Source organism: Protopterus annectens, chromosome 8.part0 (genome assembly GCF_019279795.1).
Source record: "Protopterus annectens isolate FY-2018-M chromosome 8.part0, PAN1.0, whole genome shotgun sequence".
Classification (NCBI taxonomy): domain Eukaryota; kingdom Metazoa; phylum Chordata; order Ceratodontiformes; family Protopteridae; genus Protopterus; species Protopterus annectens.
This window is the reverse complement of record NC_056741.1, coordinates 1,897,610,570-1,897,635,595: the sequence shown is the minus strand read 5'-3', so window position 1 is coordinate 1,897,635,595 and position 25,026 is coordinate 1,897,610,570. Positions and strand designations below refer to the sequence as shown.

The following is a 25,026-nucleotide window of genomic DNA, read 5'->3' as shown; positions in this document are numbered from 1 at the left end:
GAAAACCCTTTTTTTAGGTAACAGAAAGTTGAAACCCGAGACAGCTTTTAAGAAGGAAATCTCAAAAGAACCAATGAGGTGCTTAGTCTACACTGTAGTCCAGGTGACCTCAGTCAGCCAATGACCTCAAACAATTCTCTCTCACTGAAATGCCTGATGGCTTTGGCTAAACCAAGATGTCCCTGAATACGTGCTCAGACACACAGTCTCCACAAACACTAGGCCCATATACAAGCCTGAATATGGAAATGCTACAAATATCCCCACTACGTAGAAGCAAACTGCAGAAATGTTTCTCACAGCTGAAAAGCAGCAGTGAGCCTTTAAATGAAAATTTTAAACAGCTAATGGAGCCTCTAGAAAAAAGAGTTTAACCGCAACACGTTATCAGAAACAAACAACCCAACAGATGCTTAATAAAAGAGACACATTCCAGTTAATACCTCACACACAGTGAAACTAGCTAGAAAAATACACAGTACACAAAGTGCTATAAATAAACAAATAAAGAACAAAATAAAAAACGGGATACTTAATGTTATGTATTATAGCTCCGAGTTTGCTCAGTGTCCTTCTTTCGATTAGCTCAGTGTGAAATGGCAGAACACTCACAACTGAACTTCTTGGGTAACAGAAAGTTGAAACTTGAGACCGCTTTTAAGAAAGAAATCTCAAAAGAACCAATGAGGTGTTTAGTCTAAGCTGTAGTCCAGGTGACCTCAGTCAGCCAATGTCCTCAAACAATTCTCTCTCACTGAAATGCCTGATGGCTTTGGCTAAACCAAGATGTCCCTGAATATGTGCTCAGACACACAGCCTCCACAAACACTAGGCCCAAATACAAGCCTGAATATGGAAATGCTACAAATGTCCCCACTACTTAGAAACAAACTGCAGAAATGTTTCTCACAGCTGAAAAGCAGCAGCAAGCCTTTAAATGAAAGTTTTAAACAGCTAAAGGAGCCAGTAGAAAAAAGTGTTTAACTGCAACAAGTTATCAGAAACAAACAACCCAACAGATGCTTAATAAAAGTGGACAATTTCCAGTTAATACCTCACACACAGTGAAACTAGCTAGAAAAATACACAGTACACAAAGTGCTATAAATAAAAAACAAAATAAAAAAACAGGATATTTAATGTCATGTATTATAGCTCCAAGTTTGCTCAGTGTCCTTCCTTCGATTAGCTCAGTGTGAAATGGCAGAACACTCACAACTGAACTTCTTAGGTAACAGAAAGTTGAAACCTGAGACAGCTTTTAAGAAAGAAATCTCAAAAGAACCAGTGAGGTGCTTAGTCTAAGCTGTAGTCCAGGTGACCTCAGTCAGCCAAAGACCTCAAACACTTCACGCTCACTGAAATGCCTGATGGCTTTGGCTAAACAAAGATGTCCCTGAATATGTGCTCAGACGCACAGCCTCCACAAACACTAGGCACAAATACAAGCCTGAATATGGGAATGCTACAAATTTCCCCACTACTTAGAAACAAACTGCAGAAATGTTTCTCACAGCTGAAAAGCAGCAGTGAGCCTTTAAATTAAAGTTTTAAACAGCTAAAGGAGCCTCTAGAGAAAAGACTTTAACTGCAGCAAGTTATCAGAAACAAACAACCCAACAGATGCTTAATAAAAGTGAACAAATTCCAGTTAATACCTCACACACAATGAAACTAGCTAGAAAAATACACAGTACACAAAGTGCTATAAATAACAAAGACATAAATAACAAAATAAAATAAAACAGGATATTAATGTTATATATTATAACTCCGAGTTTGCTCAGTGTCCTTCCTTCAATTAGCTCAGTGTGAAATGGCAGAACACTCACAACTGAACTTCTTAGGTAACAGAAAGTTGAAACCTGAGACAGCTTTTAAGAAAGAAATCTCAAAAGAACCAATGAGTTGCTTAGTCTAAGCTGTAGTCCAGGTGACCTCAGTCAGCCAATGACCTCAAACAATTCTCTCTCACTGAAATGCCTGATGGCTTTGGCTAAACCAAGATGTCCCTGAATATGTGTTCAGACACGCAGCCTCCACAAACACTAGGCCCAAACACAATCCTGAATATGGAAATGTACAAATATCCCCACTACTTAGAAACAAACTGCAGAAATGTTTCTCACAGCTGAAAAGCAGCAGTGAGCCTTTAAATGAAAGTTTTAAACAGCTAAAGGAGTCTCTAGAAAAAAGAGTTTAACTGCACCAAGTTATCAGAAACAAACAACCCAACAGATGCTTAATAAAAGGGGACAATTTCCAGTTAATACCTCACACACAGTGAAACTATCTAGAAAAATACACAGTGTGCTATAAATAAAGAACAAAATAAACAAAAAACAGGATACTTAATGTTATATATTATAGCTCTGAGTTTGCTCAGTGTCCTTCCTTCGATTAGCTCAGTGTGAAATGGCTTCCAAATTTTAGCCTGAATTTCTTGCGACTCCATTTCCTGTAGCACCATTGACCCCAGTCTGTCATGCCTAGCATTTGCGCTCTCCTTAAATGAGCACTGCTTGTCCAAGTAGCCTACTCGTAGTGCATTGACAACACAGCTGTCAGTGATTTTATCCCATGAATTTTTCACCCAAGTCACGACCTCTTGCAGGCTAAGCTTCACAGATTTTCCATGCTGATTTCTCTCCATTCTATTATCAGTGTAGTCATTGAGTTCCATATGCAAATGGTCCTTGAATAGCTTGTTTATTGCAATATCAAGTATCTGGAGATAGGCAGTCATTCCTGCGGGAATCTTTATTTGATCTATTCTCCTCTGTGCTAGGAATCCCAGACTAGCAGACCTCTTTTGCCAACTCGGAAAACAAGTGACAGCATTACATCGACCCACTTCCTTATAACTGCTTCTGTGCACCAGGCTTTTTCGGTTTCAATAATGTAAATGCCTGAAACAAATTCAATCTTATCTTTCTTGCCCTCACTGATGATTAGAGGTGAGGTTTTCTTTCCATCTAGCCAAATTGCCAAAATACAGGTAACACATACAGTCGTGTAATCAGTGGAGGGAATGTAAATTGATGAGGCACCCCTCTGATCAATTGTTGTTTGAGATTCTTGGTCCATAAGCACTGCATTTTCATGCATACCAATCATGTTGGAGAGCTGTTATTTAGAAAAGTCAATGCCATCACAAATGACTTGAATGCAAGTGCATGTTTAATAACTTCAGTATCTTCCAGCTTGAACAGTGTTGTTGATCTTCTTAGAGACAGTTCATATCTCTGAAGGAAGCCATCCAACCAATGTTGTGATACTTTGAATTCTTTTGGGTATATTTCTAACTGTGGTGCTTTTGCAAGGGCAGATGCTTGAATATCTGCCCTGCGCACAACCAAAGCCTTTGCTCTCTTGTTAGCAATCTACTCACAGGTGATGTCTTCAAGCTGAGGAAGTAATGGTTGCCGACCTGATCCACACTTACACTTCTTAGCGATTCCCTTGTCGGCCTGTTGACTGAGGTTAACGTACGCTGCTCACCATTTTCGGACCATTCGGAGATCTAACTTCTCTTTACAGAAAGCCATCAGGTTCTTTCATCGGGAGTCCTCCCTGATTCCTTTTTTGTACTAGACGGAATAGCTCTATTTTTTTGCACTCATCTTGTCTGGGGGGGGGGGGGGGTTAATTGAAGACTTACGTGACCAGAGTGGCAATACAACATGGCACCGATTATGAAGGGAAGACACTGCCACAGCTGCTCGTTACTGTGAGCGCGTGCTTCCCGTGCGTTGTCTGTACTTTGACCGATCAAAGTACACCTGCGTAGGTTTTTGGGCCAAGGATCTCAACCATTAAGTGTGAGTGATGATTAGGGTTACAGTAAGAATTGGAACTGGGGCTTATTTTTGGGGTAGGGCTTATATCATGTACACCCTGGAAAAACCATGCTACGCCTTACTCTCCAGTTAGGTGTTATTTAGAAAGAAATATGGTATATAAAATCTTACCAGGCAACTACAATAAACTATGTGAACAGTCAATGCACAGTGATTTAAATAATGTTTGAATTTCAGCATTTTTCATAACATAGAAAAAATAAGGGAAAGTTTATGCCTAATTGATATAACAAAGAAACTACATTTTAAGAAATAACACACAAGATATTAGTACATATGGAAATACTGGACAAGTCAGTATATTTATAATCTATGTGATTGATTAATGGGAAAAATATAGGACTTGGAAAGGGATGGTTTAATGTGAACGTGTCATATGTATAACTCTAAGAATAGACTGTATATATTTTGAAAGACTGGTATAGGATCATTTGAATACTGCATAGGTGAATACCTTTACACGTTACATTTTGTTTCAGTAATGTATGATGGAAAACAATTTCTGCAGTTAGTGGTTTAAACATTCAAACACTGAATCAGTCAGTATTTTCCACATCAAGAGAATAAAACTGGAAAGATTTGTGCATACCTTAGATGTCTGTAGGAAGCTCAGGTACTGCATTGACAGGAAAAGGGATGCTGAGAAGTCGCTTTCTGCACTTATTTCATTCATGCAAGCCAACATGACTATTCTGTGGCAAAACAGACTTTAAATGAGCAGCTCATTGTGCTTCCTTTTGCCATGATGAGTTAATGAAAAACTGTAAGAGGGAGATTTACAAGTCATTATACATAAGCAATTTTCACTGTTGTCACTTTGTGCTTTCAAAGGACAAATGTGAAGGTGGCATTTTTGGTCTTTACAGCACTTGTTCACTAAACATTGCAGATGGAAAAATGGAATGAGTGAAGAAATTGATACTAACATAAAAGCTGCATAGTCTTCTTATGTGGTAGACTCTTTATGTGTGCATAGTGTCCACTTGCACACATACATGGATATATACTCAGACATTAGTTAATTGCACTCTGCGTAATGTTTGGGTTAAGTATATTACTTTCACATACTTTTCTTTTCATTTACCTTAATATAGTATGGTATAACCCATAACAGAGCTGTAAATACATTAAGTATAGCCTTAGTTGGCTATACATAGTAGGATTAGTATAACCACAGCAGGAAACGGATTGGAACCAATATTTTTAACATTTTTAACATTCTTATAAAGGGAACATAGCTTTAAGCATAGAAATACTTGGTAAAGTCTTAATGAAATAATTACACAATTAATCAATTAACCACGGGGTATATAAGCATATAGGTTGCTTAGTAAAACTATCTTGAAAAAGCCCGGGAGAGCCCGGGCGAAAGCGCTTGATCTACTGGAGTTATTCTTTTGTGGTTTATGTTTTTGAGTGAAGAACAGAACTGTAATACTTGTTTTTATTGGCTTTATTGCAACTATTTGTTTTTACTGGCTCCATTTGAATAAAACTGGATTACTAAAGAAACGTTGGTTCCAATCCGTTTCCTGCTGTGGTTTTCGCTACAAACATTGAGGTTGTCCTGCATTGTTCTTGTTTGCTTATCAGGATTAGTATAACCCTAACTTCTGCCTCAAAGCTCCGTGGTTCAGGGTTCAATCCTTATATCTAGTCACTGCCTTTAAGGAGTTTTTATCTTCTTCCTCTCTCTCTGCATAGGTTTTCTTGAAGTACTATGGCATAACTAAGTTAAAACTGGCCCTTTTATTGTATTTACGCTTGCACTTGTAGTACAGGTCATGGTTGAATGAATCCACTTACTTGGTTAACAAATTAAATAGCTAGACCTTCCCATTTTTTGCACAGCTGTAGTAATTTTGGAATTGCACTGAAGTACTAAACATAACTGCAAGTTTGAGTTTGTGAATATGTGTCCTTGGTTTATTATGTGATTGATGGCATTTGCTCATTAGATGTATTGGATTTTGGTTTTATTGGGTTTTGTGTAAGCTGTGAATTTAGATTGTCCCTGAAAACACTGTGTACCTTATAGTGACTTACTACTCATTTTATTTTAGTTATTTTCTTGATTTTTATTTTCAGATCTCATTAGACTGTAATTTTCTTTCTAGGTTTAACTGTACCGGCATGTTGGTATTGTTACTAAGTTACTAAGATCACAGGCACTGATTAACAGCATTTGATTTGACTGATATTATTTTTGATTCCTTCTTCTTGCTGTTTTCTAACACTACAGGTACCCTGGACATGGCATGAATCTGGAGAAGGCTTTGAATGGGTGCAGTCAGTCTGATGTCATAGTACTGTTAGCTCACCAGCCACGTGCAGCCAAGTGGGCCCTTGAGACTCGGCCTGATATTAGCCTTGTACTTTCAGGTAAATCTGTTTTTGTTAGCTTAACTGTTTTTCAGTGCAGCTGTCAGTCTGTTTATCGTTGTGGACCATTTATACAGCTTTGTTTTTTTAACTGCACAAATTTTAAAGCAGCATTTTTAGGAATATTCACTTTTTGTTTTTTCTTTCACTCCTGCATTAAGATGGAGTTTTGATATATGATCGTCACTAATATTTTGATTTGTTGTACTTTCTGTAATTTTAAAATAGTGACATATTCCTTATCTGTTCTGTCTGTCATGTATGTACATGTAACATCACCACAAGAGGTCTGATTTATAAATCTTTAGGTTATCACTATCTTTAGTAATATTCATAAAATACAAGCCTCTTATAAAAACATGAGCAGTCTAATGTAAGAATTGTTTCTTAACAGATGTGGTGTGGAATAAAATAATGTTCTTCTGCCAGGTATCTCTGTTTATAACTTTAGTTGGGTTACTACCTGGAGAAATTACAGCAGCATAGAGAGTAGCTTTGAGCAGCCTATCTGTCCCTGGAGGAGTGATTTCAGCCCAGAAATTAGTAGTTTATTGGCCATTTTGGGCTGATTTCTCTCTCTTTTATTTCCCTGCTATAAAACTCGCATTTGCACGGTTTTGCTCACCAGGCAATGCTGATTAGCTAGCTAGGGTATAACTATTCTCAGCTCCACAAAGTCTACTCTTCAATTTTTCCCTTGGAACTAGACAAACTTCCAACTTAAGCACTCAAACCATTCAGTTTTCATCCCGGCACTTGCTCAAAACTCATAGCAAGTACTAATAAACCTTATCACTAGACCCCCCTATACTCTATAGAAGGACAAGGCTCTCTATTCGATCTCACCAGCCAATCAGTAAAACAGTTCACTGTACCTATCCAGGCATGTCCCAAGGATAGTTTCAGGTGTACTCTCTGGTCCAACTGGTGAATCTGGGCATTTTGAGGCAATGTTACCATTGTCTCATGTACACAGACAAACCTCTCCTCCTTCCACCAAACACTAATTCATGCGAGAGATGCAATTATACATCCAAACTGGAGGCTAAGCTCTCTCAACCCAAGACTGGACCAGGCAGTTAAGAGGAGAAGGGAATTAATTGCATCACACCACCAATCACACATAGACCTATGAAACCAGCACCGGCAAAAAACACACATAAATACACAAAAACATACTCCGAGGCTCTAAATAAAAATCTGCAAAAGCAACAGAGATCTCCAAAGCAGACATCCAAGCAACCTCCACCCCCCAACACAAACCATGAAACACATACTTCACAAAACCAGTGTGCCACGCAATCACAGCCCTTAAGGCAAAATAACATACCCAACACACTAGTAATAGGTGACTCTATAGTCAGGCACACTGACGTCCCACTCACTAGGCTGAACAAGGAAAAGGTTACTGTTAGCTGCCCGTTGAGTGCCACGATCCACCATATAACACAAACACTCAGGTCACTCCAGAACAAGTACAAATATGACTCTGTCATTGTCCATGTTGGTGTGAATGACCTGAGCCTTACCTCCCTGGACTACATGAAAAAAGACATGGAGGAGCTCTTTGATCACGTAGCCCAGGCTGGTATTACCCTGACCCTGAGTAGCATCCTGCCCTCACCAAGAATTACACAATGGTATAGAGAAAAAAATATCAATTTCAACAACTGGCTAAGCTTCTGGTGTCATTCAAAGGGGATCCAGTGTCTTTCAGCCTGGGATGACATGCTCAACAAGCCACGCTGCTTCGCTAGAGACGGCTTGCACCTGTCACCCTTAGGCTTTTGAATACTGGCCAAGGCTCTTACCACCCCCATAGTGCATTTTTTATACAAGGCTCAAAAGGCAAACCCGCTGCCATAAATAGCACACAACAAAAAAAACTGAGGGTAATGCTACTCAATGCCAGAAGTCTAAACCTCAAAATGCACGCACTCGAGACACTCCTCAGTATGGAGAAAATCGATATATGTGCAGTAACAGAAACCTGGTTTAAGGCTCCAGAGAGCACCCTAGCACTACCAGGCTACAACTCATACCATACATTTCGGCCACAAAACCCAGACCGAAATACAAAAGGCGGGGGAGTATCCATATTCATCAGGGATACCCACACCTCCAGGTTAGTGGCACAGCACGATGCTTCAGAGATCATCCACGTGCAACTAACAACGGGCAAAACTGCTATTCAAATTATAGCTTGCTACAGATCACCCACCATGTCCCAGGACCCCCAGTCCGCATTCCTGGAAACACTGGGAAACATAAAGGTCCTACCAAACACCCTGATATTGGGTGATTTCAATTACCAAAACATTAACTGCGAGAACTACTCAAGTACAAACTCCCTTGCCCAACATTTCCTAGAACTTATAAACTCAAATGCCCTGGATCAACTGGTCAACACCCCCCCAGAGGTGACAACATATTGGACCTGGTCATCATCAACATGGATGACCGGTGTTCCACACCGGACGTCAACCCCTCATTGGTTAGATCTGACCATAAACTAATCACTCTAGATATCCACATTCTGCCACCACCCCCAGTCAAAGAAACCACCGTGAAAAACTTTTCAAAAGTAAACTTCATGTTACTTAAGATGGAGGTGGGAAGTTTCAAAGCCCCCATGCTAAAGGATAACGCTGTCCAAGCTACAAAATCTTTTACTAATGCACTCTACGGGCACCTACAAGAATGCATGGATCGTGCTATCCCAAACAAAACCAAGACTCACTCCTGCAAGAAAAGGAAACCAGTCTGGTGGATCCTTGCCATAAACAAGCTATACAATAGAAGGAGCAAACTAGTACAGAAAAGAATAAAATCCCAAGAAGGGAATACATCCCTGATCAGTATCAGCAAGAAATTACATTCATAAAATTATCCAAGGCTAGCTTCAAAAGAAAAATTGCCATGGACTCCAAAGATCATCACAAGGCATTCTTTAGCTATGTCAAGAATCTAAGTGGCAATTCTCAGATCTGCTCGGAGTTAGTGCAGAATGGCACAAAATACACTGAACCGACCGATATAGCCAACATCCTGGCAGACAGGTTCAGTGGAAACTTTCCCCTCTGCTGCTGTGCTGACCAGGCACCAGAACTTGCCCCTTCTACATTTTTGTTGTTGCTTGGGCTCCTACCAACCCCGCCCTAACCTCCTGAAAATCTCCCCTGAACTTCTGGATGAGAACCGGCTATCAGACACCTAATCCAAAGCTGTAAGGCCATTGTGCTCCCTGTGCTTTTCCTCAGCAAGGACTATTAAGAAAATTTTTGTTGTTGCTCGGGCTCCTACCAACCCCGCCCTAACCTCCTGAAAATCTCCCCTGAACTTCTGGATGAGAACCGGCTATCAGACACCTAATCCAAAGCTGTAAGGCCATTGTGCTCACTGTGCTTTTCCTCAGCAAGGACTATTAAGAAAATTTTTGTTGTTGCTCGGGCTCCTACCAACCCTGCCCTAACCTCCTGAAAATCTCCCCTGAACTTCTGGATGAGAACCGGCTATCAGACACCTAATCCAAAGCTGTAAGGCCATTGTGCTCCCTGTGCTTTTCCTCAGCAAGGACTATTAAGAAAATTTTTGTTGTTTCTCGGGCTCCTACCAACCCCGCCCTAACCTCCTGAAAATCTCCCCTGAACTTCTGGATGAGAACCGGCTATCAGACACCTAATCCAAAGCTGTAAGGCCATTGTGCTCCCTGTGCTTTTCCTCAGCAAGGACTATTAAGAAAATTTTTGTTGTTGCTCGAGCTCCTACCAACCCCGCCCTAACCTCCTGAAAATCTCCCCTGAACTTCTGGATGAGAACCGGCTGTCAGACACCTAATCCAAAGCTGTAAGGCCATTGTGCTCCCTGTGCTTTTCCTCAGCAAGGACTATTAAGAAATTTTTTGTTGTTGCTCGGGCTCCTACCAACCCCGCCCTAACCTCCTGAAAATCTCCCCTGAACGTCTGGATGAGAACCGGCTATCAGACACCTAATCCAAAGCTGTAAGGCCATTGTGCTCCCTGTGCTTTTCCTCAGCAAGGACTATTAAGAAAATTTTTGTTGTTGCTCGGGCTCCTACCAACCCCGCCCTAACCTCCTGAAAATCTCCCCTGAATTTCTGGATAAGAACCGGCTATCAGACACCTAATCCAAAGCTGTAAGGCCATTGTGCTCCCTGTGCTTTTCCTCAGCAAGGACTATTAAGAAAATTTTTGTTGTTGCTCGGGCTCCTACCAACCCCGCCCTAACCTCCTGAAAATCTCCCCTGAACTTCTGGATGAGAACCGGCTATCAGGCACCTAATACAAAGCTGTAAGGCCATTGTGCTCCCTGTGCTTTTCCTCAGCAAGGACTATTAAGAAAATTTTTGTTGTTGCTCGGGCTCCTGCCAACCCCGCCCTAACCTCCTGAAAATCTCCCCTGAACTTCTGGATGAGAACCGGCTATCAGACACCTAATCCAAAGCTGTAAGGCCATTGTGCTCCCTGTGCTTTTCCTCAGCAAGGACTATTAAGAAAGTATGTGTACTCCTGTAAATGTTTGCTACTTCTAAATTTGATTCTATCAGGTCACAGTGCACTCCCCTGCCAGGCTAGCCAGCAGCCACTACCCCCCCCCCTCATTTGCTGCATTCATCTTCTAGTTCCCACCTCACTTTTACCCCTCTTTACTGCTCCTTCTCTAGCTCACCTTATTCTCTCCTCTTCCCTGATCCTGATAGCCCCCTCCCCCTTTACCTGTTCCTCTCCCTGGGGTCTCTGCTATTTCAGACCATCTGAACACTTGGGGGTGCTCCCCTACCTTTCCACCATTCACTACTTCCTTACCCCTCCTTCCTCTTCCCCACTAAACTAGCCCTCTAACTCCTTTCCTCTGCTCTCTCCCTCACTGCTGTCCTAGATTTAACTACCCACTCTTAGCTTATACTGCCCTCCTCTACCCTTTTTCCTTGGAGTTTTTTTTTCTTTTTTAGCTTCTCACTCTGTCCTCTCCTCTGCTTTCTACCGTCCACTCCACTTCTCTGTAGATCTTTCTTCCCATTTTACTCTCTGCGAGACTTACCTTACTATATTCACTCCTTACTGATTGTCTTCCTCTCTTTCTCCTCCTCTGGCTCTTCTCTCTGCGCTCACCCCTTCTATTCTACTCTGCCCCTTTAACTCCATACACTCAGACTTTTCTGTCACTCTGACTGTACGCCCCTATTCCCTTAGTCTTCTTTACTCTCCTGGTCTTTTCCTTTCTGTCCCGCCTTACCTGTCACTCCCACTTTTGTGACTTTCATTCTGCCCCTGTTCTCTCTCCTTCCTCCCCAGCCCACTTTCTCCTCCCTTTTTCTGCCCACTTCCTCTTCCTCTCTTCAAAACTCCCACGACCAAATAGACGCCATCTTAGTTTCCCCTCTGCTGCTGTGCTGACCAGGCGCCAGAACTTGCCCCTTCTACGTAAGTTCTATGCTTTCTGCTAGGTTTGAATTCTCAGAACTGTACTGTGCGGTTATTTTTCTACTTTCTCGGCTGTACTAGTTGGGAGATTTTAGCAACTTGTTTATCCGCTGCTAACGCTATACACATAGCGTGTAGCATGCGAACTTAGCGTCTAAACTACAAAGGACTCGTGTATGCCGTGCTTGTTTATCTGAGTAATAATAACTACCCAGCTTTGTGTCATACTGTTCTAATGTGTTAGTTTTTAATAATTTCCTTACCGTTTGTACAATGTCTTATTCCTGACCAAACTGCACATGACTCGCCGTAGGTAGCTTGTAAAGCTTAGTAATCTTCTCAAATGTGTAGCTTGCATTATTTTTTAACTGATACAGCTGTTTGAAATGTTTAACTGCCTGGGGCTGGTAAAGCTTGTAACGTAGGTAGCTTGTAAAGCTTAGTAAACTTCACAAATGTGTAGTTTGCATTATTTTTAACTGGTAAAGCTTAGTAACGTAAGTAGCTTGCAAAGCCTAGTAAACTTCACAAATGTGTAGCTTGCATTATTTTTAACTGATACAGCAGTTTAAAAATGTTTTCACTGCTTGGGGTTTGACCTGCTTTATTTGGATATAACTATCTGGGGCTGAACCGAGCATTTAAATTCATCCATGCTAATCGCTCACTTTCTACCTTTTTGCTCTCAGCTGAGACATAACTGCTTGTGTTTAGTTTACTGTTTACAACGACATATTGATCTAATCGATATTTCTGTTTTATGCTTACTCATTTTGTTCAACAAAATCAGTGCTAGTTGCACAGCAGGCAAGCCGTTGTAACTTGTAAACGCTACTCACTAGCGTGAATGAACTAGCTTAAAGAGCGACCTGAGTTTTGTTTTCTTTACTGTTTGTTTGGCCGCTTCTCTATAATTTGTAGGAAAGACACTCTATTTTGTGTTATCATACTGCTTTGCTACCCGACATTGTTCGAATTTACTGTTTGTATGCTGAAAGCTGTCTACTGTGTACTCCTGATCCCTTCACTGCTGCATTATACTCTCTCTTCTTTCTCCAGATTTTTGTTGTTGCTCAGGCTCCTACCAACCCCGCCCTAACCTCCTGAAAATCTCCCCTGAACTTCTGGATGAGAACCGGCTATCAGACACCTAATCCAAAGCTGTAAGGCCATTGTGCTCCCTGTGCTTTTCCTCAGCAAGGACTATTAAGAAAGTATGTGTACTCCTGTAAATGTTTGCTACTTCTAAATTTGATTCTATCAGGTCACAGTGCACTCCCCTGCCAGGCTAGCCAGCAGCCACTACCCCCCCTCATTTGCTGCATTCATCTTCTAGTTCCCACCTCACTTTTTACCCCCTCTTTACTGCTCCTTCTCTAGCGCTCACCTTATTCTCTCCTCTTCCCTGATCCTGATAGCCCCCTCCCCCTTTACCTGTTCCTCTCCCTGGGGTCTCTGCTATTTCAGACCATCTGAACACTTGGGGGTGCTCCCCTACCTTTCCACCATTCACTACTTCCTTACCCCTCCTTCCTCTTCCCCACTAAACTAGCCCTCTAACTCCTTTCCTCTGCTCTCTCCCTCACTGCTGTCCTAGATTTAACTACCCACTCTTAGCTTATACTGCCCTCCTCTATCCTTTTTCCTTGGAGTTTTTTTTTCTTTTTTAGTTTCTCACTCTGTCCTCTCCTCTGCTTTCTACCGTCCACTCCACTTCTCTGTAGATCTTTCTTCCCATTTTACTCTCTGCGAGACTTACCTTACTATATTCACTCCTTACTGATTGTCTTCCTCTCTTTCTCCTCCTCTGGCTCTTCCCGCTCCGTTCGCCCTGCGGGCTCACTCTGCTACCCTGCCCCCAAATCCCACCCGCCCCCTAGCACATCTACATTTATCCCTCACTAACTCCTCCCACCATTCTTTCCCTCCATCTGGTAGCCAATCCCAACCACTCTATAATTTTCTCCTCCTACTCCTCCCTTTTCTCTTACTCCTCCCCTTCTCATCTCACTTAATCTTCCCTTCTCCTATTCCACTATTACTCCCCCTCACCACTCACTTTCTCCTCTCCTTCTCTAAGCTTGAAACTTCATTTCCTATTTTTTCTCACTTCCTTCTTCTCACCCATTCCAAATATGCCCTCCACAACCCTCTTTTTCTACATACTCCCTTGCTCCCTACTTATCTTACTAATTCCTATCTATCATGCTACTTCATACTCGACTAAAGCCCCCCCTCATATATCGCCTTTTCAAACTACCCCACTTACTCATCCACAACCTCTTCTACTCTCACATTTTCACTCCATTTTCCACTCCCTTACCACTCTAAACCTTCTACACCTTTTCCAGCTCAAACTATTCTCTACCTCTTCTAAAACATCCTCTCTTACACCTCCACTCTCCCCAAACATCTCCCTTCAATCCAAACTCAAAAGGCTAAAACTTATCTCTTGTAATATCCTAGCCTTATCTGGAGACATACATCCCAACCCTGGCCCTTGCCTCACGCCTAGCAACTCAGTCTCCTCTTCCTCTTCATCCCCTATTTTAACCAAACTTCTCCCCCCTTCTCCTTCTTCTTCATCTCTCTCTCATAACACCCTTAAAATCTTCACTATCAATGCCCAGAGCCTCAACAACAAAATCCACCATGTTCATGCTTGGATCAACCTCAACCAACCTGATATCTTAGCCATCTCTGAAACTTGGCTAAAACCACATATCTCTGACTCTGAAATCCTTCCTCCAGGTTTCCACATCCTCAGGAGTGACCGCTTAAACAAAAAAGGTGGAGGCTCTGCCCTTATCTACTGTAACCGTCTATCCCTAATACCTCTGCAAATCCCAACCCCACATTATAAAAACACTGAAATAACAACAGGACTACTTCGACTTAATAAACAAAAACATCTGCATTATTTCTTTATATATACCTCCAGGCAACAATATCTCAACCCTAGAAAATATTCTTCACTGGGCCTCATCTGAAATAAAGTATGAAACCTTCACTCTTGGCGGTCAACGTTGACTGGAATAAAATTAACACACCCACCCCCTCCCTAGCTATTAACCTCTACAACTTCACCCAAGTAATACATTCTACCACCCATCCTAACAAAATCCACCCCCCAGGGTCCATCTTAGATTGGATCTTAGTCTCTCATCCAAACAAAATCTCTCTCTCTGGTACTTCCCCTAACACCTTCAGCGACCATCTCCCTGCATACATCCATCGCTCTACTAACTCCTCCCAATACCAACATCATTACATTCAAACCCGTAACCTTAGCAACTTCGACCCCACAACTTTCTCTAACATTTTTAAGCAAATCAACTGGCAAATCCTAAACTCTCTCCCCTTGACAATGCTGTCGAGCACTTTAACTCTATCTTCCTAAACACGCTCAACTCCCAAGCCCCCCTTAGAAACAAGCGAATCAAAACCAATTCTGCTCCTTGGCTTACCAAAGAGACTAAAAATTCCATGCATCTCAGAGACAAATCTTGGAAACTTTATCAAAAAACTAAACTGCCTACTGCCTGGCTCCAATACACCCAACTCCGAAACCAAGTAAAAAAGTTAATCACCTCAGACAAAAAAATCTACTATAATAAACTTCAATCCAACCATACTAAAAACCCAAAACAATTCTGGAAATCTGTTAACTCTCTTCTCCATCCAGGGTCAAGAAATAACCCCTGCCCTGATCCAAATTTAAGTGACAAGGAACTGAGCACTCACTTTAATACCTTCTTTACAGACTCCATAGCTAAGCTAACCAAAACATTTCCAGACAAAAATCCTCCCAACTTCCTCAACCCCACCTCCAACATCCCTAATAGCCATCCCTCCATGTTCCAGCTTAAACCAGTTTCCACAATGTATATAAAAAAACTCTTATCTAAACTAAAGCCATGCTCTAATGCCCCCGACAACATTCCCCCCTCTTTCCTCAAATATGCTGCTGAAGGAATTGCTCTCCCGATTAGTATCCTGATCAACTGATCCTTAAAAGAGTCTTATGTACCCAAACTTTGACGTTCTGCCTACATTCTTCCTCTTCACAAAGGAGGCAAAAACACCTCCATTTCTAACTTCCGCCCCATTGCCCTACTCTCCCCACTATCTAAAATCCTAGAAAAATGCATCCACCACCAACTTTTACCCTACTTAACTCAGAATCAGCTACTCACACCCACCCAACATGGTTTCCGTCCCGGCCACAGCACCATAACTGCCCTACTAGCCTTCCTAGAAACTATCAATCAAGCCCGAGATACCGGACTTCTTGTATCAACTATTCTGCTAGATCTTTCCAAAGCCTTCGACACCATATCCCATAAACATCTTCTCTTCCATCTCTCCAACCTTAATCTCTCCCCCAACACTATATCCTGGTTCTCCAGTTACCTTTCAGACAGATCTCAGGCTGTCAGATGGAAAACCTCCACCTCTTCCTTCTTACCCACACCCACCAGCGTTCCTCAGGGGTCCATCCTTGGCCCCCTGCCTTTCAACATCTTTATAAATAACCTTCACACTGCCCTCCCTGACACTACAGTCATCCAATACGCTGATGACTCCACTCTAGTTTGTTCTGCCTCCAACCCTTCTGAACTTCTGTCCAAAACTCAAAAAGCTTTCTCCACTACTGAAAAGTGGATGCACCAAAACCATCTCTCCCTTAACTCCAATAAATCTAAAATACTAATTTTCCTTCCTACCAAGGCATCTTCCTTTAACAAAAACTCGTTCAACGTCCAAAGCTTAACCAACACTCCTATAGAAGTGGTCCCTTCCGCAAAACTCCTTGGCATCACCATTGATGAACAGCTCAAATTTGATCTCCACATTCAACAAAACATAAAGAAAACCCACCAGAAATTAGGTATGCTCTACAGGAATAATCAATTTCTTTCTAACTCCTCTAGGCATGCCTTAGCCATCACCTACCTCTTCCCTTCTCTCCTTTATGGTGCCCCACTTCTAACTAATCTTTCTGCTTCCAACACCTCAAAACTCGAAGCTTGCTATAATAAGATCTCTAAATTTGCCACCAAATCCAAAACCCGTACTCACCACTGCCATGCCCTACAATCTCTAAACTGGTTAGAACTCCCTAACTACCTTGACTACCTCCAACTAACTACCGCTCACAAATTAATATTTTATCCAGAAAAATGCCCTGCCTTATCTAACATCCTTCCCCCTTACATCCCTAACCGATCTCTGAGATCTGAACACCAAAACCTAATCTCCATTCACAAACCTAAGCATCCCGCTGGCCAGCTCCTACTCTCATTCTCTCTCGGTAGAAAATGGAACTCCCTCCCACCTTCTCTTAGGACCATGCCTAACTCTGACTCTTTCAAGACCCATCTTTTCTTACACTTATCCTCCAAATGGAAATGTCCTTGCTTTCACCCAGTATAAATACTAGAAACCTTTTCCACCTTGACCTCTATTCTCAAGCACCAATCTACTATATACTCTCTTAATTTCATTCTTTGTTCCCCCTGTATGATTATAGCTGACTTTCAGTTGACTGTAAGTATGTAAATACCGTTCATATGTGTAAAAAAAAAAAAAAAAAAAAAAAGTTTTACCTTTTTATTTTGCAGACTCTACATCTTGGACATTGTACTTTTATGATTGTATTTTATGTAATCCTTACTGTATTGCCTACTACTGTATCTCACATATTCCTAACTGTTTGTGACATTGTATTATCATCCATTACTGTATGTAACCTTGATTGTACTGTTTTTGGAGCTTTTCTCCCCGGGCCTCCACTGAAAATGGGTACTTCTTGGCCCAGTGGACTTCCCCGGTAATCAAACTGAAATAAATAAAATAAATAAATAAACTTCACCCCCCCTCACCCCCAAAAGGGCCCATAACTATACCAGAAGAATGTAGTGCCCCTGAAATAACAGACACTCAGGTTAAAACAGCCCTCTCCAAAGGCAGAAACACAGCATCAATGGGACCGGACGGTGTCCCTGGCTGCGTCCTACACGAGCTCATACATGAACTAACCCCTCACTTAAACACACTGTTTAAACTCAGCCTCTCCACAGGCTATGTGCCCACAGAGTTGCGCACAGCAACGGTTATTCCGCTCCACAAAGGTGGAGCCACAGCGGACCCCAGGAACTATCGCCCTATAAGCCTGACTAGCTTGGTCTACAAAGCTATGGAGCGCATCATCATGGATCTCATTAACAGAGACATTGGGAACCTCCAAACACTGGATCCTACCCAGTTCGGCTTTGTTAAGGGCAGATCTTGCCTCCTAAACCTGGTGGATTTCTTTGAGACAGTTGCCAAGGCTATAGACGAGGTAAAGGTGGCCCACACAGCCTACCTAGACCTCACAAAGGCTTTCGACACCATTCCCCACTCCGGTATTATAGCCAAGCTCACCAGCCTGGAACATAAACCTCTACATCATGAGATAGGCTGCCAATTGGCTCACGGACAGAGCCTACATGGTAAGTGGCATTCCCCAGGGCTCAGTCCTAGGACTCCTCCTGTTCGGCATGTACTTTTCAGAGGTACAGGCAAGCACAGCAGGACTAGGGCTGACCAAGTTCGCAAATGACTGCAAACTAGGGGCATTGACTCTCCGGCTGACACAGACATCTTCCAAAAGGGTCTCACTGAGACAGATACCTGGTGTCAAAACCATGGCCTGAAGCTAAATGCCAAAAAGTGCATAGTCATCCCCTTTGGGAAAAACAAAGTACCCACAAACTATCACATAGGTGGTAGCTCCCTAAATACGGAAGACGTAATAAGGGATCTGGGGACCCAAGTAGATAGTAACCTCTCCTTTGATATTCACATTGCCAAAGTGGTTAGAAAATCCTTATATGTGGCCCACCTAACCACAAAAGGGTTTGCATCCAGATCGAAAGAGGTAATTGGGCCGCTTTACGCATCACTCATCAGACCCACCATAGAGTACAATGCCCCATTTTGGATGTACCTTACAAGACACCTGCAACAACTGGAAAGACCAGAGAAGTACCTCACCAAGAGGATCACTGGCCTCAAGCAGATGCCCTATGCAGCTCGACTGAAGAAACTCCAGCTGTCCTCGGTTGCATACCGCTTACTCAGAGATGATCTCTGCCTGACATACAAGGCCATATCCAACCCAGAATTGATGGACATGCTCCACCTAAAGAAAACCATATCCCCTCAAGCCACACGCTCCAGGGATCTAAACCTCACCACAACAATAAATAGGACGTGCTGGAAGGATAGATTCCTGTCCCAGAGACTTCCCATGCTCTGGAACAAGATTCCATTCTACATTAGGCAGAGCTCCTCACTAACCCTCTTCAAGAGAAACCTTGACGAGTGGATGGGAAACAGAACGTTTACCCCAGGATCACTTCAGTGGCTCTGCTGGACAGAGGCACAGGGAACTAATCTAAAGGGGCGGCGAAAGCCAACACATTCCGGCTAGGCTTATAAATGCCTTCGGACAGATAGCCTAGTACCTACCTATGAACCTAAGCTATGAGAACCTGGGAGTCCGCCCAGTAAACAGAAGCTCAGTCAGAGGCAGTTGTTCATTCTCCTTTTCGATGTTAGCTGGTGTGTCCTGTCACTTGTGCTTTTCGCACCAGAGGGACATAATCTATAAATAGAAATTGTTGAATGTCAGCTGCAGCAGAGGCTTGATGACTACAGCCTTGCAGATTTTGTGCTTTCCTCATCACTGTTCCTTAAAACATGTAACTGGAGCTTCCTCTCCTTCTTGTTCTGTATGTCTGTGCTTCATCTCATTTTGTTTCTTAGTATTATTTTGTTTTTGAAGTTTCCAGTTTTCTGTCTTATTCTATCTTTTAATCCACTCTTTCACAAGTGAACTTTTAACACTTGTGTCTCACCCAGATCACTTGAAGAAAGAACGCACTCTGTTAAGGTAAATGATATTGCAAACGCAGAATATCTGACTGTACAAATATTTATTCCAAGTCTCAACTCATAAAAAGGTTCAAGAATTTTTCAACATGATCCCAAAGAAGTAATACAAACACAACCTTTTTTATGCCTTAGAGACATTAGATATAGTATGAGATACACACGGTATGATCTTGCAACTACTCAGGCTGTTCTCATGAAAAGTACATATATGTGAGCAAATCCTTGTTATTTTACTAAGTAAGGAAAGTTGAATCCAGTCATGTTTTGAACTCTGTTTACCATCTTAGTCATACTTGGTGAACTTTTCTGCTTGAGAAAACTTCATTAGGATAAGTTGTGGAATAGGACCCTTTGTCATTTATATGTTGTTTCCTTTTGGAAACTTTTTACTCACTGTATAATTTATATGTGTACTATCGTTGTTCTGTGTGATTGTTGCCTTTTGGTAAACTTTATTCATCTTACTGTGGAGCTTTTCTCCCTGGGCCTATGCTGAAAAAGGACATTTGTTGAGTCAGACTTTCCAGTAAACAAATGTTAAATAAATTGTTTATCTAGTACTGTCTTGATGTAGTCCACATAGCTATAAAGTTTACCTTTATACAGACGAGAAACATATGCCAGCTGCTTTGCTGTGTGTTACAGTAAAAGGAAAGCAGTTTCATCCCAAGGCTGCAGTTGAGTACATTGAAATACATTTCTAAGTAGTCAGAATTACAGAATATAAAAATAAGTTACATTTACTTTAATATGTTTTCTCTATTCCCATTACAACCCCCTTTCCCTTTGCCAGCACCACCACTGCATACTTGTGCCCTTCTGTACACCCCAGCATTACTTTAAACCCGAATGCCCATTTTTTTCACAGTTTTGTCTAAGGCTACAGTATTACTGGTTATAATACATAGGACAACTTTGACACATTGGTGACTGACACTGTCCTTTTGATATAGGTATGCCATTGCAGAGATCATGGTTTAAACCCCAATGATAAAATACTATGAAACCTCTAAAGACCTTGAGGGTTCCAAGTATACACGGGAGTTAAAGGAAGTGGAAATCTGTCTAAAATTATAGTAAAACCATCTGTATTTTTGTGACACTGTTTGTAGATTTGAGAATGGGGCAGCCATGGGAGGGGGAGTTGACCCTGACATCTGGGTAGTGTGTGGGGGCATGAATCACACTGAACCTCCTTAGTAGTCAGACATGCCCCATTTTAGAGCCAGTTGCCAAGTTATTTAGAGAGTAACCTTTATGAGATCCCTAGTGACACCCCTTTAGGGATTACACCACAGTCCATTAGCTGGTCAGCTTGATTCTTTGGAGATGTCTTATACTTTTGGGGGGGGGGGTAAATGCTGCAGAGACATATTATCTTCTGGTTCTTTGTTTTGTTTTGTTTTGTTTTTTCTCATGGCTGTATGTCCTGCTGGTCATATTCATATGAGATGAGAGCTAGGTGTCACCATGAAAGTTGCTATTGTTGTTGGCATATCTAGCACCATTTGTCATATGTTCTTTTGCTGGATGTGTGGCTGATGTTGTACACACCACTCACAGAGCACTTATGTCAAAGCTTTCTGTATCTGCATCTTTGTCACTGATTTTGTCTTTGAGGAATAACAGCATCACTTACACACTTTTTTCTGGTTCCAATAGGATTGGATAACTATGGATGTTATGTGATCCTATCTCGCCTACATTCTGACTGATGGGTTCGGAGCCAATCCCTCGGCTCCGACTCGGCACGCTTATGCCAAAGAGCGAAGTCTCTTATTGGCTGAGCTTACTATATCCCAGGATGCACCACTACCAGTCCCCCAGATCTCGTTTGCCGCTAACTAGCAAAGACGTGGTCTCGAGCTGGCTGAGCTAAGTAGTGTCTTTTCACTAACTTTTTCTGTCAGAAATTTGCTAATTCTTTAACAAAAAGCTGTTTTAACAGCTACTCTGTGCTGTGTGTGTGTTTTGAAAACTTTTTGTAAGAAAATTTGTGTGTGATTGGTGTTTGTTCCGGTACAGGCTCCCTTCATCCATAGGGCCTTTCCTGTTGGTTAATCCCTTTGAACCTTAGGGGTTCTTGGATTCCTGTATACTTTATTCACTGTTGTATGTCTTCAGTTGGCCTTTATTTTAATTGGCTATCATTGTAAACGGCAAGTTAATCTTGTAGGGTCAGTCTTTCCCAACAAAGTTTTGTCTGTGAGAGAGTACTCAGTTTTTCTTATAATGTCTCAGGCTCCTAGGCCTTCGGGCTTCAAAAAATGCACTAAATGTAGTTTTAAAATGTCTATCACGGATGACCACTCTCTGTGTGTATATTGTTTGGGCGCCAAACATTTGCAGGAGTCCTGCAGCGTGTCACGCTTTTTCCTCGAGGGTCCTCCAAGAGAGGAAAAATAAGCTTATTTTGAAAGGCCTTATAAAACCCTCTTTTGAAGAAGCTTTAGCATCCTCTCCTTCTCCTGCTAAAAAGAAAAGGGCGTCGGCTCCGACCAGTCCGTCGGACCCGACCGCCAAAAGACATAGGCAGGCTTCTCCTTTGGCTCCAAGGACTTCGGAGCCGAGGGATGAACGGTCTGCCTCGATGCCTCCAGTCTCGACTCCTCTGGCTTCGGAGCCGATGGCTGGGGCATCGAGAGGCGGGTCACCTTCATCGGCTCCACTGGTCTCGGAGCCGATGAAGGTTGTCCGCTCAGACACTTCCTCCTCGGCGCCTAAGTCCTCCTCGGCACCGATGGAAACTAGTTTGGGTATTCCTTCGGCGCCGATAGTCATCGAGTCGCCTCAGAGCCGGTCCCCTAGCCCCTTGGGGCCGTTGCAGAGGCCAACTCAAACCCGTTCAGTATCCTCTAGGTCATCGAGGATGTCAGATTCGGACATAGACAGGGTGCTCCAAAGACTGTTCCAGTCCCCAGTCTTTCAAAAATTTGTTTCGGCTCCGACCCAATTGGCTTCGGAGCCGATAGCCCATGCCATTGCCATTCCTCCTCCGACCGCTTCGGCTCCGTCGGAGCAGGTGCTGTTGGAGTCGGTGGAGATCCTAGGGTCGGCTCCGACCCTTACTCCATCCCCGGCCTTGGGTCGAGTTTGGCACACGGACTTCTTCGGCCGGACCCGGGGGTGACGTTTCGGGACCTATGCTGTCGGTTCCGAGCCTCCCTCTCGGTGCTTCGGCTGCGGGACTTCCGTCTGCTATCATGGCTCCGGGGACCGGACACTCCCAGGATTCTGGGGGTCCGGCTTTCAGAGCTATGAGGAGTGCCTTGGCCAAGTCTTCTTCGGCCATCTCTCCGGCTTTACCGGCACCTTCCCTGGGCTTGGATACTGGGTCTTTGGCAGTTCCCCTGTCCCTAGGCAGTGGAGCCCCGGGGCCTGAGGTTACCCCCACTGGGGGTTCCCCTCCTCCTGAGGGTTCTTCGGAGTTGTCTTCAGAGGAGCCCCCAAGGAAGAGATCGTGCAAGAGGAAGCACGTGGACTCCCCCGAGTCTCTTACATCGGACACTGATCTTGATGATGCGGAGGGGTCCCCGAAGTCGTCCTCGGATGATGTCTCATTCGCAGACATTTTAGAGATCCTCAAGCAACGAGGCGGCTGGATATCCAAACCCCCCTCTGCTGATGAGTCAGTGCTTCTCAAGGCCTTTGGGGCTCAGCCCTCCGCCTCCTGGGTGTCTCCGCCCTTCGACGAGCTCCTGGATTTGGTTTGTCGGAGGGCGTGGGAACATCCAGATACTGTGGAACCAGTGCCTTCTCGCCCTAACAAATTTTTGTCTGCCCCACCCGAGAAGGAGTTCTTGACAAAAGGCGTGGCGGTAGATGCCATGGTGGTGGCATCTGCTACACAACAGGACATGGCAGAGGCTTCAACGTCCGTCCATCCTCCTAATAAGGAGTCTAGGAGCATGGACGATGCAGGAAGCGCACCCTGACTTCAGCGGCCTTTACACTAAGGTCCCTGAATTATTTGGCACATTTTACCAGGCTACAGAGGGATCTGGTCAAGGAGCTGTCAGATTCCCTCTCAGGTAACCTACCTGAGCAGCTAGCCCAGTCGGTTAGCTCTCAGTTGGCTATCCTTACCTCGATTTCTAACTTCGTCCATGAGGCTCATTTCATATGTGGCGAAGGGGCGGGCAAGCGGCAGGCACAGGCGTGGCTCTCACGGAGACAAGCCTGGCTCCGTTTGTGTCATTTTGCGGAGGCCTTCAAGTCTTCCTTCGCGACGCTCCTTTGATGGGTCCTCTTTGTTTGGACCTAAGGTTAAAGACACTCTTACCGCTGTGAGCAAGAGGGAAAAACTTTATCTGCCGAGGTGCACGTTATTCCACTCACTTTCGGCCTTATCCCAAGGCTAAAGGAGGAGGGAAGATGTGGTTCCAAATCACGTAAGTTTTTCCTCAACAGCAGGAAGACTCCCCTTCCAGAGGCAGAGGGCGGGAAATTTTTCTGGGAGACGCCGTCCCAGAGGCGGCAGAGGGCCCGCAATTCTGGAGACCTTGAGTCCTTTCGTGGCTCTTCAGCCTCCCACACTTCATGAGGGATTGCCCGGCTGTGCTGCTCGGAGCCAGTCGGGTGCCGTTGCCAAGCACCTAAAAGCCTGGGAGTCCATCACTCAGGACAGATGGGTGCTTCGGATTATTGCCGGAGGTTACACCATTCCCTTCACACACTCACCCCACCGTCCAAAAATCCCGGACCCACCACCCAGTCAAAGGGAAATTGCAGCCACAGAAGCGTCAAAGCTGCTAGAAAAAGAGTCATCCAACCGGTCCCCACAGACCAGATCGGATCCGGAAATTACTCAAGGTTCTTTTTAGTGCCAAAAAAGACAGGGGACCTGAGACCAATATTGGATCTCAGCAAACTAAACCAATCCGTCATGAAATCCAAATTGCGAATTGTCACTTTACAATCCATTCTCCCATTGTTGGAGAAGGATGTTTGGATGTGCTCCATAGATCTCAAGGGCGCCTATTATCACATACCGATACATCAGGCGTCCAGGAGGTATCTGCGCTTCAGCCTGGGAGACAGTCATTTCCAATTTTGTGCACTGCCCTTTGGTCTCACCACAGCCCCAGGGTGTTCACCAAGTGTTTGGCAGTAGTGATTGCTCACCTGAGGAGTCTTGGATTCCAAGTGTTTCCCTATCTGGACGACTGGCTCCTGACTGCCACCACCAGGCATCTACTAATGGACAACCTCAAAGCCACCATCTCCTGGGTGCTACCCTGGGAATTACATTCAATTGGTCAAAGTCTGTCTTGCTGCCCTCTCAGCGCATAAGGTTCATAGGAGCAGAGATAGACTCAAAATTGATGCGTCTTTCTTCCTACCGAAAGGATTCAAACTTTACAAGGTCAAGTTCAAGCCCTGCTTTCAAGATCCAA

General features: G+C 43.4%; 1 protein-coding gene across 1 annotated transcript in view; it reads left to right on the top strand.

The window, feature by feature from the left end:
• Window positions 1–25,026, top strand: part of TMPPE (transmembrane protein with metallophosphoesterase domain) — a 559,872-nt gene that overhangs the window by 440,197 nt on the left and 94,649 nt on the right. Inside the window, exon 4 of the mRNA XM_044081396.1 lies at window positions 6,103–6,242. Within this exon, the coding sequence (XP_043937331.1) occupies window positions 6,103–6,242 (140 nt within the window). The remainder of the gene's footprint in view (window positions 1–6,102; window positions 6,243–25,026) is intronic.